Source organism: Malaclemys terrapin, chromosome 4 (assembly GCF_027887155.1).
Source record: "Malaclemys terrapin pileata isolate rMalTer1 chromosome 4, rMalTer1.hap1, whole genome shotgun sequence".
In the NCBI taxonomy this organism is placed as follows: domain Eukaryota; kingdom Metazoa; phylum Chordata; order Testudines; family Emydidae; genus Malaclemys; species Malaclemys terrapin.
Window position 1 is genome coordinate 141,082,432 of NC_071508.1, and position 22,556 is coordinate 141,104,987.

Below are 22,556 nucleotides of genomic sequence, written 5' to 3' on the forward strand. Positions count from 1 at the left end.
ACAAAAAGGTTGGGGACCACTGAGTTAGGGGCTAACCTCAAATTATAATTCAAATTAACTCTGCAGTGAAGACAAGTTAGAGGATAGAGTTTGTAGCTCAAAGATCTTTAAATCTCTTTTGGTTATCACTGTGACTCAATTTATTAACACTGATAGTGATAAAATAGAGTTATAGCAAAGCACTGGCTTGACTAGTACCTTAAATATCTTTTTTTTTTTTTTTTGGATATTGGCTAATGGTTTTGCTTGTGACATTTCAGAATAAATATTAAAAAGTTACACAAAAGTCATATGCAAAAATTACATGATCTTTAAAAAAGAAAAGAAGTAGCAGTAAATTAATTATGTGAGTACTATTTATGGAAATATTGTACATCAGTACTAACTAATTTAATTTTTAATAGATTATTTTTAATGAGAAAGTTCAGATAGCACGACTGAAAGAAACAAATGAACAACTAATAATGGAATTAAAACTTAAAATGATGGAAAAGCTGGAACTCTGCGAAAGGAAGTATGTGATTTGATTCTTTGTTCTCTTTGCTAAACTTGTATCAGCATTTAAAATTTCTGTAATCTTTAAGGAGTTAACAACAGTATTTGTTTGTAACCAGCCAGATTTAATAAATTATTTGAATAATTAAATATATAGAATGGTAAGTAACTTCAAGTCAGTTATTGTATTTATAAATGTAGCTTTGGCATCTAATCCGTGCACTGGTTGCACAATCCAGTGCTATTCCTGGGAATCAAACTACCCCTCTTTCTAAAATATTGCAGGTCACCTGTCAATCTTTCTGTTTGTGTGATTGTTTATAAAGACACAGAGTGGCTGACTTAAAATAGCAATATTTTAGGGGCCAATACAGTGCTCATTGAAGTCAGTGGGATTCTTTCCATTGACTTCAGTGGGCACACACACACAAAAAATAACTCAAATGATATACTGATGAATTTGAGGTAGTTGCCATGGAATAAATAGTCACATACAGTGTACATAGGGCCAGAATTGTGCCCAGCTGCTCTGTGTGTGTGGGCTGGGGAGGGTCAACACCAATGCACTATGTTGCCCTCCTGAACAGCTACAATCCCTGTGCTCTGTAGGGCAGGGACTACTCCTGCCAGGTGCTCCCAAAGGTGAAAGACACCCCAAAGGGGCAGGGAGGAAGCTGAGTCATGGATTATTTTAAATGGCACTACCGAGCTCATCATTTGGCTCCTAGATTACCCCGACTGAAGGGCTACAGTGAAATGTCCACATGCTCAGTAATTTCTCTGAGCTTTTTAACAATTTTGAAATTAAGTGTTTTTTTCAGCTGATGGAAAAATACAACATGGGAATTTTCTTTGCAAATCAGACTTCCAGTTGAAATCCAAGATCTTGCCTCCACCAATGGCTAATACCTGATGCTTTGGAGGAAGGCAAGAGCACCTAACCATAGAGAAAATATTAATTCTGGGAGCCCTGTATAAATGATCTTATTGCCTTGAACCCTGAAGTTTGACTACCCTTTTCCTAGCTGGCATAACTACGCGTGTCATTATTAGTAATAAAACTATTCAGTTCTTTTCAAAATCCAGCTGCAGTCCAGTACTGGAACGTGGCCCTGATCTGTCAGCATTTATGTACATGCTTCATTTTACTACCATGAGTGTTGACTTCAGTGGGACTATTCATGGTAATAAATTGAAGCACATACATACACGTTCACGGGCTCAGGGCCTTTGTGACGTGCTGCAGTGAATTTCATTGGTTGGTATGACAAAAGCATTCCCTTTGTATGACACTTATTTTTTATAGTCCCCAAAGTGTGTGAGGTGCCTTTTTTGCTCTACATTTTCTTGCCATTATCTCTAGCTCCACCTCATATTATATAATGGGCCAGGGCCTTAGTCATTTAAGTTAAACTGAAGACCTACGGCAATATGTTCCTTCTTTCCCTGTGTTTGGCACAAATCCCAAAGTACAAACTACGTGGGGCTCTCAAGTTTCCACATTTCTTTGTTATGAAGCCACCAGTTCTTCTCCTCTTCCTTTCTTAAATTCTTCCCTCCTTTACCAGATTTCTTCCTTCTCACATTTTTCCTCTAGCTAGAAGGATGGGCCAGGTGGCTCCTTGCTTGACCATGGGCAATCCTGCATGAGGAGCAAGGAAAGTGAACAACTGTCATGCTTCCCCTGCCATCTCTAAGGCACGCAAGCACACAATGTCCATCAGAAGCAAGATTTATGAATTTGTTTTCAATTTGTATTCCATCCACGAGGCTGGTATCGCTGGATATGTCTACGCTGCAGTCAAAGGTGTGATTGCAGCTTGGGTAGGCCTCCTAGTGCTAATGTTGTGGCTAATTGCAGCTTGGGTAGGCCTTCTTAGCATTAAATTGGTTAAAATTAGCAGTGAAGATGCAGCTGCGTGGGCTTCAGTGCAAGATAGCAAGATGAGTAGATACCCCAGGGTCTCACGGCAGTCTAGTATAGCTCTCACTGAAGTCTGTGCTGCCACATCTTCACTGCTGTTTTTAGCAAGCCAGCTAGATCACAGCTAGTGCAGGTACGTCTACACACGCTGCTATCCAATCTCCGGTTGTAGTGTAGACATACCCACTGTCACTGGCTTTATCTGCGTCACAAGTTGTATATTAGTCAGGTGTGTATATGGGAAGCGCCTACTGGCGAGTAGAAAAATCTCTGTATTTGATAAACATTCAAGGTGCATTCTAAAATATGGTATGTTGTGTTTACACTAAAGGTATGAGAACGTGAAACATTTAACAGGCCATTGGTCATAGTTCTTTGTTCATGTTCACTCCTTAATATGTCTGCATTGGCTTTGTTTCATAGACATAGCCTCGATTCTGATCTACTGCTTCTGCAATCAAAAATTGCCCAAGAAAGAGAGAATCTAAATATTGATATAGCAAAGGTAAGAAGCAGATTTTTTTTTTTTTTACTACTTCGTTGGTTTTTAAAATATATGAATATACAGTAACTCCTCACTTAAAGTTGTCCCGGTTAACGTTGTTTCGTTGTTACGTTGCTGATCAATTAGAAAACATGCTCGTTTAAAGTTGCGCAATGCTCCCTTATAACGTTATTTGGCGGCCGCCTGCTTTGTCCACTGCTTGCAGAAAGAGCAGCGCTTTGGTGCTAGCTGATGGGGGCTTGGAACCAAGGTGGGCCGGCAGCTCCCCTATCAGTTCCCCACTCCCCTAAGTTCCCTGTGCAGCAGCCGCCCAGCAGGCTATCAACTGCCAGGCAGTTCAGCCATAAGTAACTATAAAATACCTGTGATGTGATCTGTTAATAGGTATAATTTATATAAGCAGCATTATTTTATGTTAAAAGCAGCAAAGAGTCCTGTGGCACCTTATAGACTAACAGACGTATTGGAGCATGAGCTTTCGTGGGTGAATACCCACTTCTTCGGATGCATGAAATGGGTATTCACCCACGAAAGCTCGTGCTCCAATACGTCTGTTAGTCTATAAGGCCACAGGACTCTTTGCTGCTTTTACAGATCCAGACTAACACGGCTACCCCTTTGATTATTATTTTATGTTGTAGTTTGTATGCAGAAAGTGTATTTCTTGATCAGAGCTACTTTTTGTCACATTTTTATTGTGTTGTATTTGTGGGTGCACTCTAGGTTAATATTCTAAAATTGGACTAATTTGTTATCAAGTAATCACTTGGGCCCAGAGGCTGCAAGTGGGTGAGCCATCACACCTGCACAGAACCTCATTGACTGCAATTATTTGCAAAAGTGGGGTCTGACAAGGCACAATCATTTGCATGTTCAGAGTTTAAATAGCATTTGTTTTATTTCAATACATGTTTGTTTTAGGGCTCAAAAAACATCCTTGGAATCAGACAATTTTTACAGCAGGTATTATTTTTAATGTGCCCTGCTATAGCATTGGGTTTGAGTTGTTTAACATAGGAGTGAAGTAATAAACTCTAAATAAGTGGATCTCAGTGTACAAGAATCAATGACAAAAGGTGAAATAGTATAACTGACCATGTTCTATAAATTTAGCATGTTTTCACCTTTTGGATTTTACAGCTGTTTCATCCTCTAGTTTTCAATACATGCGGCTCACTCTTAGGCAAATGAACTTATTTCTCTAGTAGCTATCATCAGGTAAAATTGAGGATCCAAATTCACTGGTACAGCTCTGGCAGTTTTCTTTTTAATCACTCCCCTGATTCAAAGCAGGCATAAACCTGACTTAACCAGCCAGTTAAATTGGGTTTATGGCTTTTGTCTGGAGGTGGAGCAGCACAAAGTAGTCAGAGTGGACTGGTGAATATTTCCTAGGGTCTGTTCCAAAGAAGCTGTGCTACAATGGAGCTGAAGATTGGGTGAAGCAATAACCCTCATCTACTGTATCTTCCAGGGTGTGATATTTTCTTGGGGTGCCCAAGACTGTGAGTCACCTTGTTACCCACTGCTTCCAGTGAAAGGGAGTCTAAATGGTAATAACTGGGTGTCAGCTCCCTGACACTGCCAGACTGTCAGCCACTCACGCATTCTTCTCTGGGCTTATGTCAGCCCTAACTTTGCCTTGCAGATTAATACTAGGTACAACCCAGTCCCTGAGATCCTCTGAAGTGTCCCCCAGTAGTAACTGGCTTCTGTCATGGGATACTCAAAGAAATGACCAGGTAAGCTGTCCCCAAGGGAACAGTATACACACAGCTTGACTGATACAAATCAGGATGAGGTCCTTTATAACATTCCTGTGCTGAGCTGTATTGGGAAGGAAACAGTCATAAGTGTATTATCAAAGATTAAGATTTAAGAGATACTGAGTCAGGATGATGGAAACATAAATGGTTACATAAAAAAACAACAAAGAGTCCTATGGCACCTCATAGACTAACAGACGTATTGGAGCATAAGCTTTCATGGGTGAATACCCACTTCGTCAGGTGTCATGCATCTGACGAAGTGGGTATTCACCCACAAAAGCTTATGCTCCAATACGTCTGTTAGTCTATAAGGAGCCACGGGACTCTCAGTCTGGATCTGTAAAAAGTGACAAACACGGCTACCCCTCTGATATAAAAAACCAAGTATAACACACTTCTCATTGTCTGAACTTAACTTTAACAGGCTAAACATCTGTCTGAAAGCAGTTTTATGTTACACAAAGCTTTCTTCCAGCATCACTAACCAATATGGCTAGGATTCAACTTCCATGAATGCAAAAAGGGCGGTTCTTTTGCTTCCTCAGTGAAAGATAAAAAAGATGTCCTCTTGCCTTCCTCTTATATGCCAAAGACCACTGTTTTTGTCCCCAGAGTCAGGATGAACCCCTGTGGTTCTTTTCCTGGGATGCAGGCTCCAAGGTGTCTTCACATACTCCTGCTTAGTCTGCAGGCAGATTTGGCTTCCATTGTGTTGTCTTATCATGCTTAATCTACATAGCCAACAGAGAGACAGGTGGATCAACGTCCTTTATCTGACCCCAAACCTGTTTGTCAGCTCTGCCTTGGACACCAATTTTGGGACATAGTCACAGCTCCTTAAATAGTATCTGTACATATATCTTGTAACAATTATGAAGATCAGTATGTTATAGGCTTTGCAAGTTGGTACTGAGGGGTTCTTAGGGTCACACAGGTGCTGTGAAGTTTAATTAATTTAAAAGTCTTTCAGATTTTCTGATGGAAGGTGATGTGGCAGTACAAAGTATTATTACTATGACTATTAGATATATGTAAAATAGACTGGGAATTAGAATGAATATTTAGTAACTATCTTTGGTCTTTATTTCTAGGCTAAGGAAGAATTACGTACAGCTGAAGGCCTGAATAGAAAACTTAAACATGAAAATAAATTTATAAGTAGCCAGTATCGGATATTACTGGCAGAAGAGGAACACTTACATGCAAAAAGGGATGAGGCGGCAACAGAGTAGGTTTAATCTGTCAATTTCTTAATTCTAAGGTTGTAGAGCAGTTTTTAAACTAAGGGAAAGCCGACAGGTGTGGAGGAGCATGTGATTTGGACTGAGATATCTCATAAGGGACGATCTACTAACGGAGATTCTCTGTATCTTAGTAAGGAGGAGAGGATGGAATATATAAAATATGGATAGAATCTGATGAGAAACAGCCAAATGAAAAAGAGCCCATTCAGTTATATCACATGATGGCAGACAGCTAAAAAGTGACAATTTTTAAGTGCTTATATACAAATGCTAGAAGGCTAAATATTAAGATGGGTGAACTTGAGTGCCTTGTATTAAATGAGGATATTGATATAATAGGCATCACAGAAACTTTGTGGAATGAGGATAGTCAATGGGACACTGTAGTATTAGAGTACAAAATATATCAGAAGGACAGAATAGGTCGTACTGGTGGGGGAGTGGCACTATATGTGAACAAAAGCGTAGAGTCAAATGAAGAAAAAAATCTTAACTGAACCAAACTGTACCATAGAATCTCTATGGCTAGTAATTCCATGTTTGAATAATAAGAATATAGCAGTAGAGATATACTACTGACCAGGATGGTGATAGTGACTGTGAAATGCTCAGGGAGATTAGAGAAGCTATAAAAATAAACTCAATAATAATGGGGAATTTCACCTATCCCCATATTGACTGGGTACATATCACTGTGATGGGTTCCCTGAGTCACAACCTGGAACTGGGGTATCACTGAGCCCTCTGTCATAACAATCTGGGTTCCCTCTCACACGGTGATGCTGTGACAATCTGCAAACCTCTCCAGGTCCTGCACTTACGCAGGGACACACACAGCTGAGTTACGTGAATGCTTTTCCTAGCCACTCATGAACCAGCAATAGAGAAGCTTCAGCCAATTCCCCATAGCTCCCCAGCCTGACCAGTGTAAGTTTATTACCCAGTTTGCCACTTCCACGAAGGAAAGTGGACATGTGCCAGCTTTTGTACACTGAGCAGATTCCCCAAGCACTTCAAGCAAAACCCAGTGTTTTAGGTAAAATATAGAACAGATTTATTAACTACAGAAAGACAGATTTTAAGTGATTATAAGTAATAAACCCACAGATCAAAGTTGGTTACCTAAGAAATAAAAATAAAATCACAATCTGAGTTCTGTAAATTAGACAGGATTTCAATCAAGCCATGTCTCACCCTGATGGTATAGTCCAGGGGTCGGCAACCTTTGAGAAGTGGCGTGCCCAGTCTTCAGTAATTTAAGGTTTCGTGTGCCAGTAATACATTTTACATTAACAGGGGCCCCCGACAGAACCCCAGACTGGCAGCGGGCTGAGCGGGGCCGGCGACAGGGACCCCGGCTGGCAGGGGCCGGCGGACGGAACCCCAGACCGTCATCGGGCTGAGCAGCTCAGCGCACTGCCGGTCTGCGGTTCCATCTGCCACCTGTGCTGCTGGTCTGGGGTTCTGTCCGCCAGCCCCTGCCAGACGGGGTCCTGGCCACTGGCCCCGCTCAGCCTGCTGCCAGTCCGGGGTTCCATCCATCCAGGCCGGTAGCGGGCTGAGCGGGGCCGGCGGACGGGATCCCGGCTGGCAAGGGGCCGGCGGCCAGGACCCTACACTGGCAGTTGGCTGAGCGGGGCCGATGGACGGCACCCCAGACCGTCATCGGGCTGAGCAGCTCAGCGCACTGCCGGTCTGCGGTTCCATCTGCCACCTGTGCTGCTGGTCTGGGGTTCTGTCCGCCAGCCCCTGCCAGACGGGGTCCTGGCCACTGGCCCCGCTCAGCCTGCTGCCAGTCCGGGGTTCCATCCATCCAGGCCGGTAGCGGGCTGAGCGGGGCCGGCGGACGGGATCCCGGCTGGCAAGGGGCCGGCGGCCAGGACCCTACACTGGCAGTTGGCTGAGCGGGGCCGATGGACGGCACCCCAGACCGGCAGCGGGCTGAGCAGCTCAGCCCGCTGACGGTCTGGAGTTCCGGCTGCCGGCTCCTGCCAGCCAGGGTCCTGGCCGTCGGCCCCGCTGCCAGCCTAGGATTCCGTTCACCCAGGCAGGCAGGGGGCTGAGCGGGGCCAGCGGCCGGGACCCTGGCTGGCAGCAGCGTGCCAGTAAAAATTGGCTTGCGTGCCGCAGGTTGCCGACCCCTGGTATAGTTCCTTAATACAAGAGCTGGGATTCTCCTTTCCAGCCTGGGACCACTTCCCCAGTTAAGTCTTTGTTCTTCAGATATGTTTCCAAGTGTTGAGTTGTGGGGGGAGTGAGGACAAATGATGATGTCACTTCCCCTCCTTTATAGTTCTTCCAGCTTACTGGAAGGATCTTTTGCTATGAGGTGAATCAAGCAGTCTCCGTTGTCTACGTGCTCTCTCTGAGAGGCCTTCATTGTATACAGTTCCTGGAGTAGTCCTTGTGAGTCTGTATTCCTCTTAATGGGTCATTATCAGTGTCTGGTTGCTCCATTGTTGTACCTGAAAGGCGGGTTGTGGGTGTTCCCAACCTTGCAACATATTTCAGTAACACACACATAGCAAAATTCCATAATTTCCCATATGGTAGCACATACAATCCAACAGGGTATTAATGTTCAACAGATCAAGACTTTTAAAATGATACCTCACAAGGCATACTTTGTACAAAGCATATCATAATCCTAAAACTATGGTAAATATGGAGGTGCCAGAGTGTTGCTTTGGGGTACAGAGGGTCACAGTCACCTCAGGACTGGATGCAGAGATCAAATTTCTTGACACCTTACATGACTGCTTCTTGGAGCAGCTTATTCCTGGAACCCACAAGAGGAGAGGCAATTCTTGATTTAGTCCTACGTGGAGCACAGGATCTGGTCCAAGAGATGAATGTAGCTGAACCGCTTGGTAATAGTGACCATAATGTAAGAAAATTTAACATCCCTATGGGGAGGGGGTCACCAAAGCAGCCCACCACAGTAAAATTTAATTTCAGAAAGGGGAGCTATACGAAAATGAAGAAGTTGGTTACCAGAAATTAAAAGGTACAGCACCAAAAGTGAAATCCCGGCAAGCTGCATGTAAGCTTTTTAAAGACATCGTAATAGAGGCTCATTTTAAATGAAACCCCCTAATTAAAAAACATAGCAAGGGGACCAGAAAAGTGCCACTGTGACTAAGCAACCAAGTAAAAGAAGCAGTTAGAGGCAAAAAAGCATCCTGTAAAAAGGGGAAGTTAAATTCTATGGAGGAAAATAGAAAGGAGCATAAACTCTGGCAAGTGAAGTGTAAAAATATAACTAGGAAGGATAAAAAAGAATTTGAAGAGCAGCTAGCCAAAGACTCAAAAAGTAACAGCAAAAAAAAAAAAAAAGTCCAAAGCAGGAAGCCTGCTAAACAAACAGTGGGGTGACTGGATGATGGAGATGCTAAAGGAGCACTCAAGGAAGATGAGGCCATTGTGGAGAAACTAAATGAATTCTTTGCATCGGTCTTCATGGCTGGGGATGTGAGGGAGATTCCCACACCTGAGCCATTCTTCTTAGGTAACAAATCTGAGGACCTGTCCCAGATTGAGGCATCATTAGAGGAGGTTTTGAAACAGATTGATAAATTAAACAGTAATAAATCACCAAGACCAGATGGTATTCACCCAAGCATTCTAAAGGAACTCAAATGGGAAATTGCAGAACTACTAACTGTAGTCTGTAACCTATCATTTAAATCAGCTTCTGTACCAAATGACTGGAGGATAGCTAATGTGATACCAATTTTTAAAAAGGGCTCCAGAGGCAATCCCAGCAATTACAGGCCAGTAAGCCTAACTTCAGTACTAGGCAAATTGATTCAAACTGTAGTAAAGAACAGAATTATCAGACAGATAGATGAACATGATTTGTTAGGGAAGAGTCAGTATGGTTTTTGTACAGGGAAATCATGCCTCGTCAATCTACTAAAATTCTTTGAGGGGGTCAACAAGCATGTGGACAAAGGTGATCCCGTGGATACAGTGTACTTAGATTTTCAGAAAGCCTTTGGTCTGGTCTATACTACCCGCCTGAATCGGCGGGTAGAAATCGACCTCTCGGGGATTGATTTATCGCGTCCCGTCGGGACGCGACAATCGATCCCCGAATCGGCGCTCTAACTCCACCAGCGGAGGTGGTAGTAAGCGCCGCCGACAAAAAGCGGCAGAAGTCGATTTTGCCGCCGTCCTCACAACGGGGTAAGTCGGCTGCAATACGTCGAATTCAGCTACGCTATTCACGTAGCTGAATTTGCGTATCTTAAATCGACTCCCCGCTGTAGTGTAGATGTACCCTTTGACAAGGTCCCTCACCAAAGGCTCTTAAACAAAGTAAAAAGAACAGGAGTACTTGTGGCACCTTAGAGACTAACAAATTTATTTGAGCATAAGCTTTCGTGGGCTACAGCCCACTTCTTCGGATGCATAGGATGGAACGTATATTGAGGAGATATATATATACATATACAGAGAGCATGAAACGGTGGGAGTTGTCCTACCAACTCTAAGAGGCCAATTAAGTAAGAGAAAAAAACTTTTGAAGTGATAATCAAATTAGCCCAGTACAGACAGTTTGATAAGACGTGTGAGGATACTTACATGAGAAAATAGATTCAACGTTTGTAATGGCTCAGCAAAGTAAGCAGTCATGGGATAAAAGGGAAGGTCATCTCATGGATCAGTAACTAGTTAAAAGATAGGAAACAAAGGGTAAGAATAAATGGTCAGTTTTCAGTATGGAGAGAGGTAAATAGTGGTGTCCCCCAGGGGTCTGTACTGGGACCAATGCTGTTTAAAATAACCATAAATGATCTGGAAAAAGGGGTAAACAGTGAGGTGGCAAATTTGCAGATGATACAAAACTATTCAAGATAGTTAAGTCCAAAGCCGACTGCGAAGAGTTACAAAGGGATCTCACAAAACTGGGCAACAAAATGGCAGATGAAATTCAGTGTTGATAAATGCAAAGTAATGCACATTGGAAAACATAATCCCAACTATACATATAAAATGATGGGGTCTAAATTAGCTGTTACCACTCAAAAAAGAGATCTTGGAGTCATTGTGGATAATTCTGTGAAAACAGCCACTCAATGTGCAGCAGCAATCAAAAAAGCGAACCAAATGTTGGGAATCATTAGGAAAGGGATAAATAAGACAGAAAATATCATGTTGCCGCTATATAAATCCATGGTATGCCCACATCTGGAATACTGCGTGCAGATCTGGTTACCCCATCGTGACTGATGTGGAGAAGGTAAAAAGGAAGTAAATAAATGTATTCCTTCTCATAACACAAGAACTAGGGGTTACCAAATGATAGCCAGCAGGTTTAAAACAAACAAAAGGAAGTATTTCTTCACACAATGCACAGTGAATCGGTGGAACTCTTTGCCAGAGGATGTTGTGAAGGCCAAGACTATAACAGGGTTCAAAAAAGAATTAGATAGGTTCTTGGAGGATAGGTCCATCAATGGCTATTAGCCAGGATGGGTAGGGATGCAAAACCATTCTCTGAAGTGTCCCTATGCTCTTTTTGCAAGAAGTTGGGAATGGGTGACGGGATGGATCACTCTATGATTATCTGTTCACGTTCATTCCCGCTGAAGCACCTGGCATTAGCCATTGGTGGAAGACAAGATACTGGGCTAGATGGATCATTGGTCTGCCCCAGTATGGCCCTTCTTATGTCCTGATTTTTAGAGAATGCAGTTTTATTTCTAAAGCTTTTCTTTTTGAAGAGTAAAATCACTTCTTTTTATGACTGAGGAGCTAACTGATTTTTCTCTCTTTGTAGCCTTGAACGATTATCCAGTTGGCTGGATGAAAGACTTGAAGTTCTGTCAAAGCGTGTGGTGGAGGAGCAAAACTTGGAGGATGAAGTTGAGAGATTCGAAGATATCTTTCAGTATGTCACTTTTCAGTATTGACTGTATTAATGACCTGGCTGCAGCTTAATCATGGGCCCATGTGAGTTTGGGAAAGACTAAAACTTAAACATTCAAAGATACTTTAAAGAGAAAGCCAAATGAGTTTATAAACCATACCAGCAAGTTGGTATAAAACTACACGCAAAGAAGTCTTGCTTTTTTAGTTACCGATAATGCTGCCTGCAGTTTATTATTGCCAGGCAAAGTAAACACAAACAAGAAGATTAAGAACAAGACATTGATTCAGATAAATAGTATAAAAATAGCATTGAATGCATAACTTCAAAATTAAACAAATGTAAATGGCTCAGATCCTGGTCCAGGCTACAGCCCCTTTTTGGTGGGGCAAAGGGGCCATAAAGCTGCCTTAATTGGGCAGCTGAGGTTTCCTCTGATATGGTGCAGTCCCTGGGTTGTGTAGACTTGGTATAGCCTGCATCTTGCTCCCTGGTGTAGAGGATGTGCTTGGAGCGAGTGTTCACAGAGCATTGCTGCATTCTTGTGATCTGTGACTATTGGCACAGCTTTTGGGGACCTGTCACTGCTCTACAGCCAAAATGCTTCTGAAATAAATGTAGTCAAACTTTACTAATTCTGGGTCACTGAGAACGAAAATGATGCTTAAAATTGTTGATTGGCTCTAGTTTTCAAGATATGCTATTGGGTCAGTATATGCGACTCTTGACTTGGGAATGGCAGAGGATAAGTGAGTTATAAAGGGAAGGGATCTCAATTTAAACCAGAAATAACAAAAATACATCTTTGACTGGATCTATGAATAAATCTATGACTGGGTTTGGACAGTACTTGCATTTTAGGCAAAACAATGAATGATGCAATCTGAAGCTGGTATTGCGTCATACATGATATGAATTGCATCATGTTATTCCTAGAAGTCATGGATGATGCAATCATAACGAAGCTTACATCACTCTGCTGAACAAATTGCCCTGTATCAGCTCTAGAAATCAGACAGTGTCGTGCTCTCTTATTTGTCAGTGTTTGATTTTGCAAAGGGACACATTTCTGTTTAGCCAAAGTAAGCAGAGATGCCTTGTACTTGTGTGAACAGTGCAGATAACTTCTGCTATGTTTGTGGTGAAGTGACTTTTGCATCACAAAAGCGCAGCATAACCACTATGGTTAAGAAAGCCTATCACCTTATTTTGGCTGCAAAATTGGAGATCAGGACAAGAGGTGGGCCCCACACGTATGCTGCAACACTTGTGCAACAAATCTTCACCAGTGGTTGAACAGGAAAAGGAAATCTATGCCTTTTGCAGTGCCAATGATTTGGAGAGAGCCAACAGATCATACCAGCAATTGTTACTTCTGCACGGTGCCTCCAGTTGGGAAAGGTGTGTCAAAGAAGAAAAAGTGGACTGTGCATTATCCAAACATTCCATCAGCTATACGCCCAGTACCCCACGGAGAAGGACTGCCGGTTCCTAAGGCACCAGAATCATTCTCACTTGAGTCAGATGAGGAAGAGGATGAAACTTCTGGTCCTGAACCATCAATGTCACAGGACCCACATTTTCTCCCATCCTCCTCCTCTGAACCACACCTCATAACACAAGGTGAACTGATTGACTTTGTCAGGGATTTGGAACTACCCAAGAGTAAGGCAGAGCTGTTGGGCTCCAGACTACAGCAGTGGAATCTCCTGGCAGGTGATGTTAGGGTTTCCATGTTCCATGACCGTCAAAAGGATCTTGTCCTATTCTTCTTCATGGAAGGTGATCTTGTAGCCTGCAACAACATCGATGGTGTGATGGCAGCCCTCAACATCGTTCACGAGCCAGATGAGTGGAGACTGTTCATTGATTCATCGAAGACGAGTCTTAAAGCTGTTTTACTGCATAATGGCAATGTTTTGCCATCAATTCCAGTTGGTAATGCAGTCCATATGAAGGAAACCTATGACAACATGAAACAACTTTTGAGGTGCATAAACTGTGACCAACATCAGTGGCAGCTTTGTGGTGATTTGAAGGTTGTTGCTCTCTTGCTTGGTCTGCAGACTGGTTACACAAAGTACTGCTGTTTTCTCTGCGAATGGGATAGTCGTGCAAGAGATTCCCACTACATCAAGAAAGATTGGCCACTCCGACAGCCATTGGAGCCTGGGAGGAAAAGTGTTCAGCATCCACCACCTATTGAATCAAGGAAGATTTTGTTAACAACCTTACACATCAAGCTGGGTCTGATGAAGAACTTTGTCAAGGCCATTGACAAAACACAAGCAGCTTTCAAGTACCTCCATGGAAAATTTCCAAGGTTAAGTGAAGCTAAGATAAAGGAAGGTGTCTTTGTTGGTCCTCAGATTCATGAACTTCTTCGAGATGATGCATTTGACCATGCACTGCGTGGCAAGGAAAGGCCGGCATGGAAAGCCTTCCAGTTAGTGGCAATAAATTTTCTCGGAAACAACAAGGCAGACAACTACAGGTTGTTGGTGGAAAACCTCCTCAAGGCATACAAAAGCCTTGGTTGCAACATGTCACTAAAGATACATTTTTTGCACCCTCATCTAGATTTTTTTCCACCGAACTGTGGAGCAGTGAGCGACGAGCACGGCGAGCGATTTCACCAGGACATTGCAACAATGGAGAAACACTATCAGGGCAAATGGAGCCCATCAATGCTTGCAGACTATTGCTAGACAGTGACAAGAGATGCTCCATTTAATGAATACAAGAGACAAGCCAAGAAGCGCCGAGTAGACATTGAATAGGACTAAACTATGTACATAATAGTTTTTTTGCCTTTTGTTTCATAATAAATTTTATTTATATAATCCTGTTGCTGATTTTTAAAGTGTTACATAAACAGGACAGGTGAAATATTATCATGTAAAGCAACCATAAACACATGAAAAGACCTAGGTTTACAATTTATGATTAAAACTCTACTATCTACACAATATACATAGACATAAAATGTAAAAACTTAAATATCTTAGAAACAGTAGCCAATCAGTTGTTTCAATTGTCATATTTGAATTCAGCACATCAAAATACATAATAAATAGCACATTTTATCTCTGAAGCAGACGACTTCTCAAAAATTGTAGACCAGCGTTATTGGCTGGTACATTGAGCAACTCATCCAGGGAGCTAAAAACAGCAGTTTTCAGAGTGGTGTGAATCTTGCAGCTTGGGCTCTCAAGTACATCTGCCCCCATAGGTTTGAGACCCTGAGCTCCAGCCCAAGCTGCAACCTCCACACTGCTATTTTTAGCATGATAGCCCTGTATAGCATGTAGCAATCAGAATATATTAGCCCTGATCCTTGAAGCAGTGCAAAATGATGGAATCCTGTGCCCTAATAACTGTCTTAGATGGGCAAGTACCACATCGGGGAGTGGCAACTCCTTGCACTTCAACTCTCAGAGCTTATTTTTCATTTTTCTGCCATTGGGCATGGTCTGTCTCTCTCTGCAGAAAAGGGTGGGGGAGGTCTACGCATAACCCTACACATTCCCCGTGACAGACCAGAGGCAATGAGCATCTGCACAGACACCTCTTGTCTTTTAACTGCCATGTATTTTTCTGGCTTCATGCTGCCTCTTGGTAGCATGGTTCTGGCAGGAGCTGTGCTGCCAGCCTCTCCTTGCCTGCTGTTATCCCCTCTGAATCCTTCTCAGGAGCATTTCCTGGCACATCGTTAATATGCAGGTATCTTAGTTATGGATAAAATGTAGGAAAATAATTATTCTCACTTTTTATGTTGAAGAAGGAAGAGACCCAATAGATATAGTCTGATGTCTATCTTGGTATTTAACTTGAACTGACCCAACAGGATATACCTTCTGTGTATACATGAAATTGAGAAATAAAGGGTAAGGAATAGCCAAACAATGTTGTAAAGAGAAGGAAAATCTCATATTGAAATACTCATGCAGCGAAGTCAGCAGTTTAAAAATATAAGGAATAAATTAACAAGAAGAGGAGGTGAACTAATTATCACTGTCTCGGTATTATTTGGTTATCTGAAATAATGCTAGGAATGGACCGAATCCTGACAGGTAATCTCCTACAGAAGTGGTAGAAGCCCCATTGGTTAGGACTTTTAAAACTAGACTGGACAAAGCAGTATATCTTATGGAACAATCCTGCCCTCGGAGAGCTGGATTGGAAAGTCTCTTCCATCTCTAATGTCTTGCATTTTATTATATGATTCTGTGAACTCCCGTTGACTTAATTGGCACTTAGGATTTCTCAAGATCGGCCCCAATGTTATGTGCAGTGTTACAGGAAGGCAGCATGATATAGTGGATAGAGCACTGGATGGGGATTCAGGAGACCTGGGTTCTGTTCTTAGCCCTGGAGTGCTGGGTGACCCATAGCAAGTCAGTGTATCTCCCTGTGCCTTAGTTTCCCCATCTGTAAAATGGGAATAATGATACTGATCTCCTTTTTAAAGCACTTTGAAATCTACTACGAAAACTGCTGTGTAGTGTATTATTATTAGCAATTCCGTAAGAATATATATTACAAGGAGCATTGGAACACACAAAGGAAAAGGAGGGTAAAGTCTTTGTTTTGGTTTGATTTTTAAATAGCCACCTGTCCACAATACTATTGTCTGTAAGGGTTCTCTCAGAGAACAGGTCTAAAAAACCAGGAAAAATAAATCTGCTGATGGGGGATGAGCGAACAGAATTTTATAAGTTGCTGAATAGCAAAAATACTAGTATTATTTTGCTAACCAAACGTGGCCAGAATATCAGTTAGGACATGTTCAGCTGTCTCTGCCAACAGGGCCGGCTCCAGGCACCAGCTTCTCAAGCAGGTGCTTGGGGCGGCCACTCCGGAGAGGGGCAGCAGGTCCAGGTATTTGGCGGCAGTTCGGCGGACGTTCCCTCATTCCGCCTGGGAGTGAAGGACCTCCCGCCGAATTGCTGCCGCAGATCGCGATCGCGGCTTTTTGTTTTGGTTTGGTTTTTTGTTTTTTGTTTTGTTTTGGCTGCTTGGGGCGGCCAAAACCCTGGAGCCGGCCCTGTCTGCGGGCCACCCCACCTGCGTACATTTGAAGTCTCCTGGGGTGGCAGCCTCAGCATTGGTGTAAGCCCTGCCCTTTAAGCATTGGAGACTGTCCGCTACCACCTACTGCCATGTCTTCATGGGCCTTTGGGTAGCCACTTCTCCATCTCCCTCTTGTATCTCAAAGGTGGAGCGGGTCACTGGTAACAGCGTCTCCTGAAAACGCAGTCAGACATATGGGAGCAGGATTACATCTGCCTCCAACTACCAGCCTTTTTATTTTATTAAACTAAAATCCTCTAGAATGTGTTGAGTCCACAAAAAATTGTTGCATGCTAATGTTTGCCTTGGGACTTCTACATTAGCAGATATATATAATGTGTGCAATGAATGTATGCATCCATCTGCCTTGAGGCTCCACATCTGTGCAGGTTCTTCTGTATTAGTTTGCACCTAAATCATACTAATGTAACATCTCTGTTCTTAAACTTTTGCCCTGGTGTTTTGGGCTTGATTAATAGGACCTCTGGTTGCCTTTTCTCGCAGTGTTATTTATTCTGGCATAAGTCAGGACTCTTGGCTTTGCCATAGCCTCCACCAAGTGCCTGTTTAACTTTGCAGTCATGTTGCCTACCTAAGAGACCACAAACCATATGAAGCACAGAACCATGACTGCACACCAAAATAGGTATATTTCTGAGAAGTGAGTCCCCAGCTGGTAGGAGTGCTTAGCTTGCTGCCTTGGAAAAAGCTTTAAAAATTGTATATTCAAAAAATGACTTATAAAATGAAATGGTATGCAAAAGTTAGCATTATTCTGAACCTTTATTTTTGTTTCAGAAACGCTAAGGATGCCTACGCAAGAGAACTAGAGAATCTAGAGCAATGTTTAAAGAGAGAAAGTGAGATGAGGTAAAATTACAAGTCACCATCCTCATAAGGAACAGATCAACATATTAATGTGATTTATGAAGACTTTGTTTATATTTTTTAAATAAGACCTAAAACCAAGGTCCTAACCGCCCAAAGCTCCAGTGGTCCTTTTTGCTGGACAAGGAGTGATTCATCTCAATGTCATGGCCAAATTACATCTGGGGTAATTGTATTCTGTCTTCTAAATTCCCCCGCTGTCTCATTTCCTGTCCTGTAGTGTTGTTGTGTGGTAACAGCTGCTAAACTTTACCAAGTAGGTGGCTCTGTATCAGCAATGCATTAAATTGTTCTGGTTTGGGTACCAATTTAATTTTGTAAAGCACTTTGGGATCCTTCCAGATGGAAAATCACTGTATGCTTGTAAGCTATTGCTGTTGTTTTCCAGTTTAGGGCTGATCTTGCACAATTGAGGTCAATGGGAGTTTTGCCATTGATTTCACTGGGAGCCGTATCAGACCTTGAGTCTGTGGGGCCTAATTTTCTCAAGTGCCAAGTGCCCGCAACTCCTGTTAAAGTCAGTGGGTACTTAGAATGCTCAACACCTTTGAAAATCATACCACCGGTCTGGTAGACATTTAGGACTCCAGCTGTCATGAGCACAGTGGACTAGGAAAGAGGACGGTCTGTTTTAAAATGATTTTGCATCTTGGATTATGTCAGCTGCTTTCCTGGGGACTGCATATTTTTCAGCCTTTAAATAGAGCCTCCCATTGAGTTTGTTTTGTTTAGTAAACCTTGGAGGGTGGGGGGGGAAGCATGTTCTACAAAGACCACTGAAAGCACATTATAATAAGAGTTATGCTAAATGCATCCCTATTGATGAGATCTGCCAAGATGTACTTTGCATCACTATGCATACTCTGTTTAGGCAGTGATGCTTGGATTTAGATGCCAGGAGGCCCTTTCATATCTCTCTTTTAGTGTGTATGGGCAGGGGGGAGCTAGTTATGGAAGAGGCCCCAAGTTGGATAAATCCAAATTAATTATTGTAACTGGAGTTAGGTGTGAGAGGATGATAAAAATTTTCCAGTTTGCTTTGACGTTTACTCAGCAAACTCAGAACTCCAAGTGAACCTAAGAGGTGGGGGAGAGGGGGAATACTCACAAGCTGAACCATCTTCAGATTCTGGTCTAAATCCCAGTTTCTCTCAGCTGTGCTCAAGATGTGCTACTCTTCCAAACCAAACGGGACATATCTTATTTTTAGAGAGGCAGGTTCTATATCAGGGATCAGCAACCTTTGGCATGCGGTTCACCAGGCTAAGCACCCTGGCGGGCCGGGCCGGTTTGTTTACCTGCTGCGTCCGCAGGTTTGGCTGATCGTGGCTCCCACTGGCCGCGGTTCGCCATCCCAGACCAATGGGGGCTGCGGGAAGCAGCGCGGGCCAAGGGATGTGCTTGCCACCGCTTCCCGCCACCCCCATCGACCTGGAGTGCCGAACCGCGGCCAGTGGGAGCCACGATCAGCCGAACCTGCGGACGCGGCAGGTAAACAAACTGGCCCGGCCTGCCAGGGGGGCTTACCCTGACAGGCTGTATGCCAAAGGTTGCCGATCCCTGTTCTTTATACTTCTCTTAGGGCTTTTTCTCCATGAGTGCCTCCCAACTGTTTGCAACTCTCTTTTCCTTACAGAGGTAAGAACTGAACCTCTCTGGCCATATTGTTCCATCCTCTTTATTATCCACATCATTACCCCATTGCATGGCTACATCTGCTCTAGGAATTATTTTTGGGAAACTCTACGGCCTGTGTTATGCAGGAGGTTAGACTTAGGTGATCACAGTGGTCCCTTCTGGCCTTGAAACCTGTGAATTTATTCTGTTTGTGCCTCTCAGAATCAAGTCTGCTTTGTTACTTTACACATGCTATGCAGCTCTGATTTCCTAATCAATTACAATGCAATGTCATGTAATGGGTGATACTGTTTGTGTACTTACCACTAGAGCTTTGCTTCAGTGGAAACAACTTCACCTAGCAAAGAAGAAGGAAGCCTTGTGGATAACAGAGGAGAGATTCATGAATGAAATGAATGTAAGACTTGAGACTGGTAAAAAACGTCATGCTGAGCTAATTGCAGAGGTATGTTAACCAGTTGGCATTACAACAAAGCCTATTCACTGTAAGCCCCTACCTTTCATGCTGTTCTTGACAAAGTGGTTAAACTTTAGGGGCCAGATCCTCAGTTGGTGTAAATTATGATTTCGAAGGCGCTGTGTCAGTTTACGCCATCTGAGACTCTGGCTTTAACAGATGATTAATAAAATTGTAAAGCAGTTATGATCACACAGCACTGTGTTTCAAATGACAACTGCAGCCATTGTACTCAGCCCAGTTATTGTTTAATATTGCAAGTGAGCCTGTGTGTACTGCAGAAATGATTGTCCCTGTTAATTTTGTTTTCTGCAACCAGAATGAGTATTTCCAAAAAGAAATTTTGCAGGCTGAAGAACAGTTCAAACACCTTAGTGATGATGTAAATAAAAGGGAAGCTGAATGCGAGAAGTATGAAAACAGCTTAATAGAAGACATACAATGGCTTGAGGTAAATGTCATTTTAAAAAACATTCTTGAAAAGAGTAGTTTAAATGGAGAGACCTTCTTTGCTCGTGTCAATTGGCACCACTCTATTGACTTCAATGGTGCTACACCAATTGACACTAGCAAATAATTTGTCCCATGATTACTAATAGTTTCAAGAAAAAGTGATTCAGTGCCATATTAACTCTTTGAATGCTGTACTGACTCTCCTAGAACAGGGGAGGTTTGGGTTTGCCTTGGGGTTTTTTGGATTTTCTTTTTCTTGCTAAGCAGTTATGACCTGATCCAAAGCCCACTGATGTCTCTGGGCTTTGAATCGGGCCCTTAGCACTTACTAGCAGTGGATAAAGTCTTCCTTTGCAACTGGTACAAGGCTTTGTGTGCACTGAAAATAAGAGCAATGAAGTGGTGGATTCCATGCAGGGAGCTTTCCCACAGTTACTTGATTGCTAGATGCCAAAGGCAAAGAAGTCTGATCATTGTTTGGTTTAAACTGCCTTAATGCCACCCGTTCTCTGAACTGCTAGAGGAGATCTAAGTGAGAAATAAAATAAAACTGTTTCCTTCTCACTAGTCTTCCAGACAAACCAACAACAAAGGCATCAGTCCGAGTTTTGTGGCTGATGTATCATCTAGTACAGGAAGTTGATTGAACAACTCATACTGCTACTAAATTATGGCATGCCCTCCACATGTGTGTCCTTTTCCATATGTATGTACTCATATCTATCAAATTGAATTCCATGCAGGAAAAAGTACCCATAAAAAGTGAAATAAAAAAATGTAAAAACAAATATATCGGACCTTAACTTTGAAGCAGCTGCTTGGAGTCGATCAGTGTGAAATTTGTCCCACAATATTTAGATAAACAGCACAGGCTTTCTGAAAATATTTAGTCTTGCTGCTGACATGATGGGCCAAACTCTGTTCTGAGTTACAGAGCTGTAAATCCATTGAAATCTCTGGTGTTGTGTGAGGCGTAATGCAGGGCAGTTTGGTCCTATGTGCGCTAATCCTCTGAGTGCTCTATTATAGCGTCCAGCAGCCCTCCTTCAAAGAGAAAGGAGGACAATGTGAGTCTCTGAATGAGAACTGACTGGAGCTTCCAGAAACATCAGGCACTTCTCCCATCGGGTGTATATGGCATGTCCTCTGTCTCTAGGTAACCTTTCCTGGTTGTATGATTCTCAGCCATCAGTCTAATGGTTCAGAATAGGATAAATCAGACATCCTTAATGTATGAAATATCCCAAGTCTCTTCTTCTCTCTCTCTCTCTTTCAATGTGTGTATGGATCTAAAATAATTACATACTGGATCTCTCCTTATGTGCATTTCCTGGCAGCTGTGCTGTTCAAAAACATACATAACGTATGATAAATGCTCTTTAACTCCTAACCTAATGTCTTTAATAGGGTTGCTCTAACATCACACAATGAATGTAACTATTATTTCTCCTTCAGTGGTTCTCTCTGGTTTTTCTCTTCTTTAACTGTCTCCATTTCTTCCTGTGTCTTCACTTTTTATCATTTTGGTGTTACAATTCGGCGGATTCCTCAGTCCCTCTCGGAGCAAAGGACCCGCTGCCGAAGAATGAAGCGGCACGGTAGAGCTGCCGCTGAAGTGCTGCTGATTGCGGCTTCCCCTCCCCCCCCCGCTTCGCCACTTGGGGCGGCAAAAAAGCTGGAGCCGGCCCTGGTGTACTGGCAATACTTGTATGGACACAGGAATATACTCTGGGTGCATAAAGCACCGCAGTAGGAGAGACAGCAGGTTAGAGCCATGGGTATTCACGTTCCTTTATGGACAAAGAAGACTATAATAAGAAAAATAAGTGAACAGAGACTGCAGAATGACTGAAATGACTAGGGTGTGCACAACTGGAGAAGAGTATGAATGAGTAGAAGCTCCAGGAAGAGACACAAGTTACCCGGATGTGCCGCCTCTTTCCATTGGCCGCCCCAAGCACCTGCTTCCTTTGCTGGTGCCTGGAGCCGGCCCTGCAGTACACGCACCTGAATTCACTGCTTCTATTTAAATAACTTTGTAATATGGCTGGAGATTCACAATGTGTAATGTCAAAAGAATTACTTAGGCTGTCTCCTCATTCTGGATATTCAAACTGCCACTCTTCATTTTCAAATCTATGTCTCTCAGCTCTGCAGTTTCCAGTTAATCTATTCATTTTGTCTTCCTTTGTTACAACGATTATGCCCACTTTAATAGATCATTAATTAACATTT

General features: G+C 42.7%; 1 protein-coding gene across 1 annotated transcript in view; it reads left to right on the forward strand.

Annotated features, from left to right (window-relative positions):
• Positions 1-22,556, forward strand: part of LOC128836944 (coiled-coil domain-containing protein 175-like) — a 53,068-nt gene that overhangs the window by 15,360 nt on the left and 15,152 nt on the right. Inside the window, exons 7-13 of the mRNA XM_054027675.1 lie at positions 405-514; positions 2,843-2,924; positions 5,785-5,921; positions 11,723-11,833; positions 17,684-17,755; positions 19,721-19,856; positions 20,188-20,319. Of these exons, the coding sequence (XP_053883650.1) occupies positions 405-514; positions 2,843-2,924; positions 5,785-5,921; positions 11,723-11,833; positions 17,684-17,755; positions 19,721-19,856; positions 20,188-20,319 (780 nt within the window). The remainder of the gene's footprint in view (positions 1-404; positions 515-2,842; positions 2,925-5,784; positions 5,922-11,722; positions 11,834-17,683; positions 17,756-19,720; positions 19,857-20,187; positions 20,320-22,556) is intronic.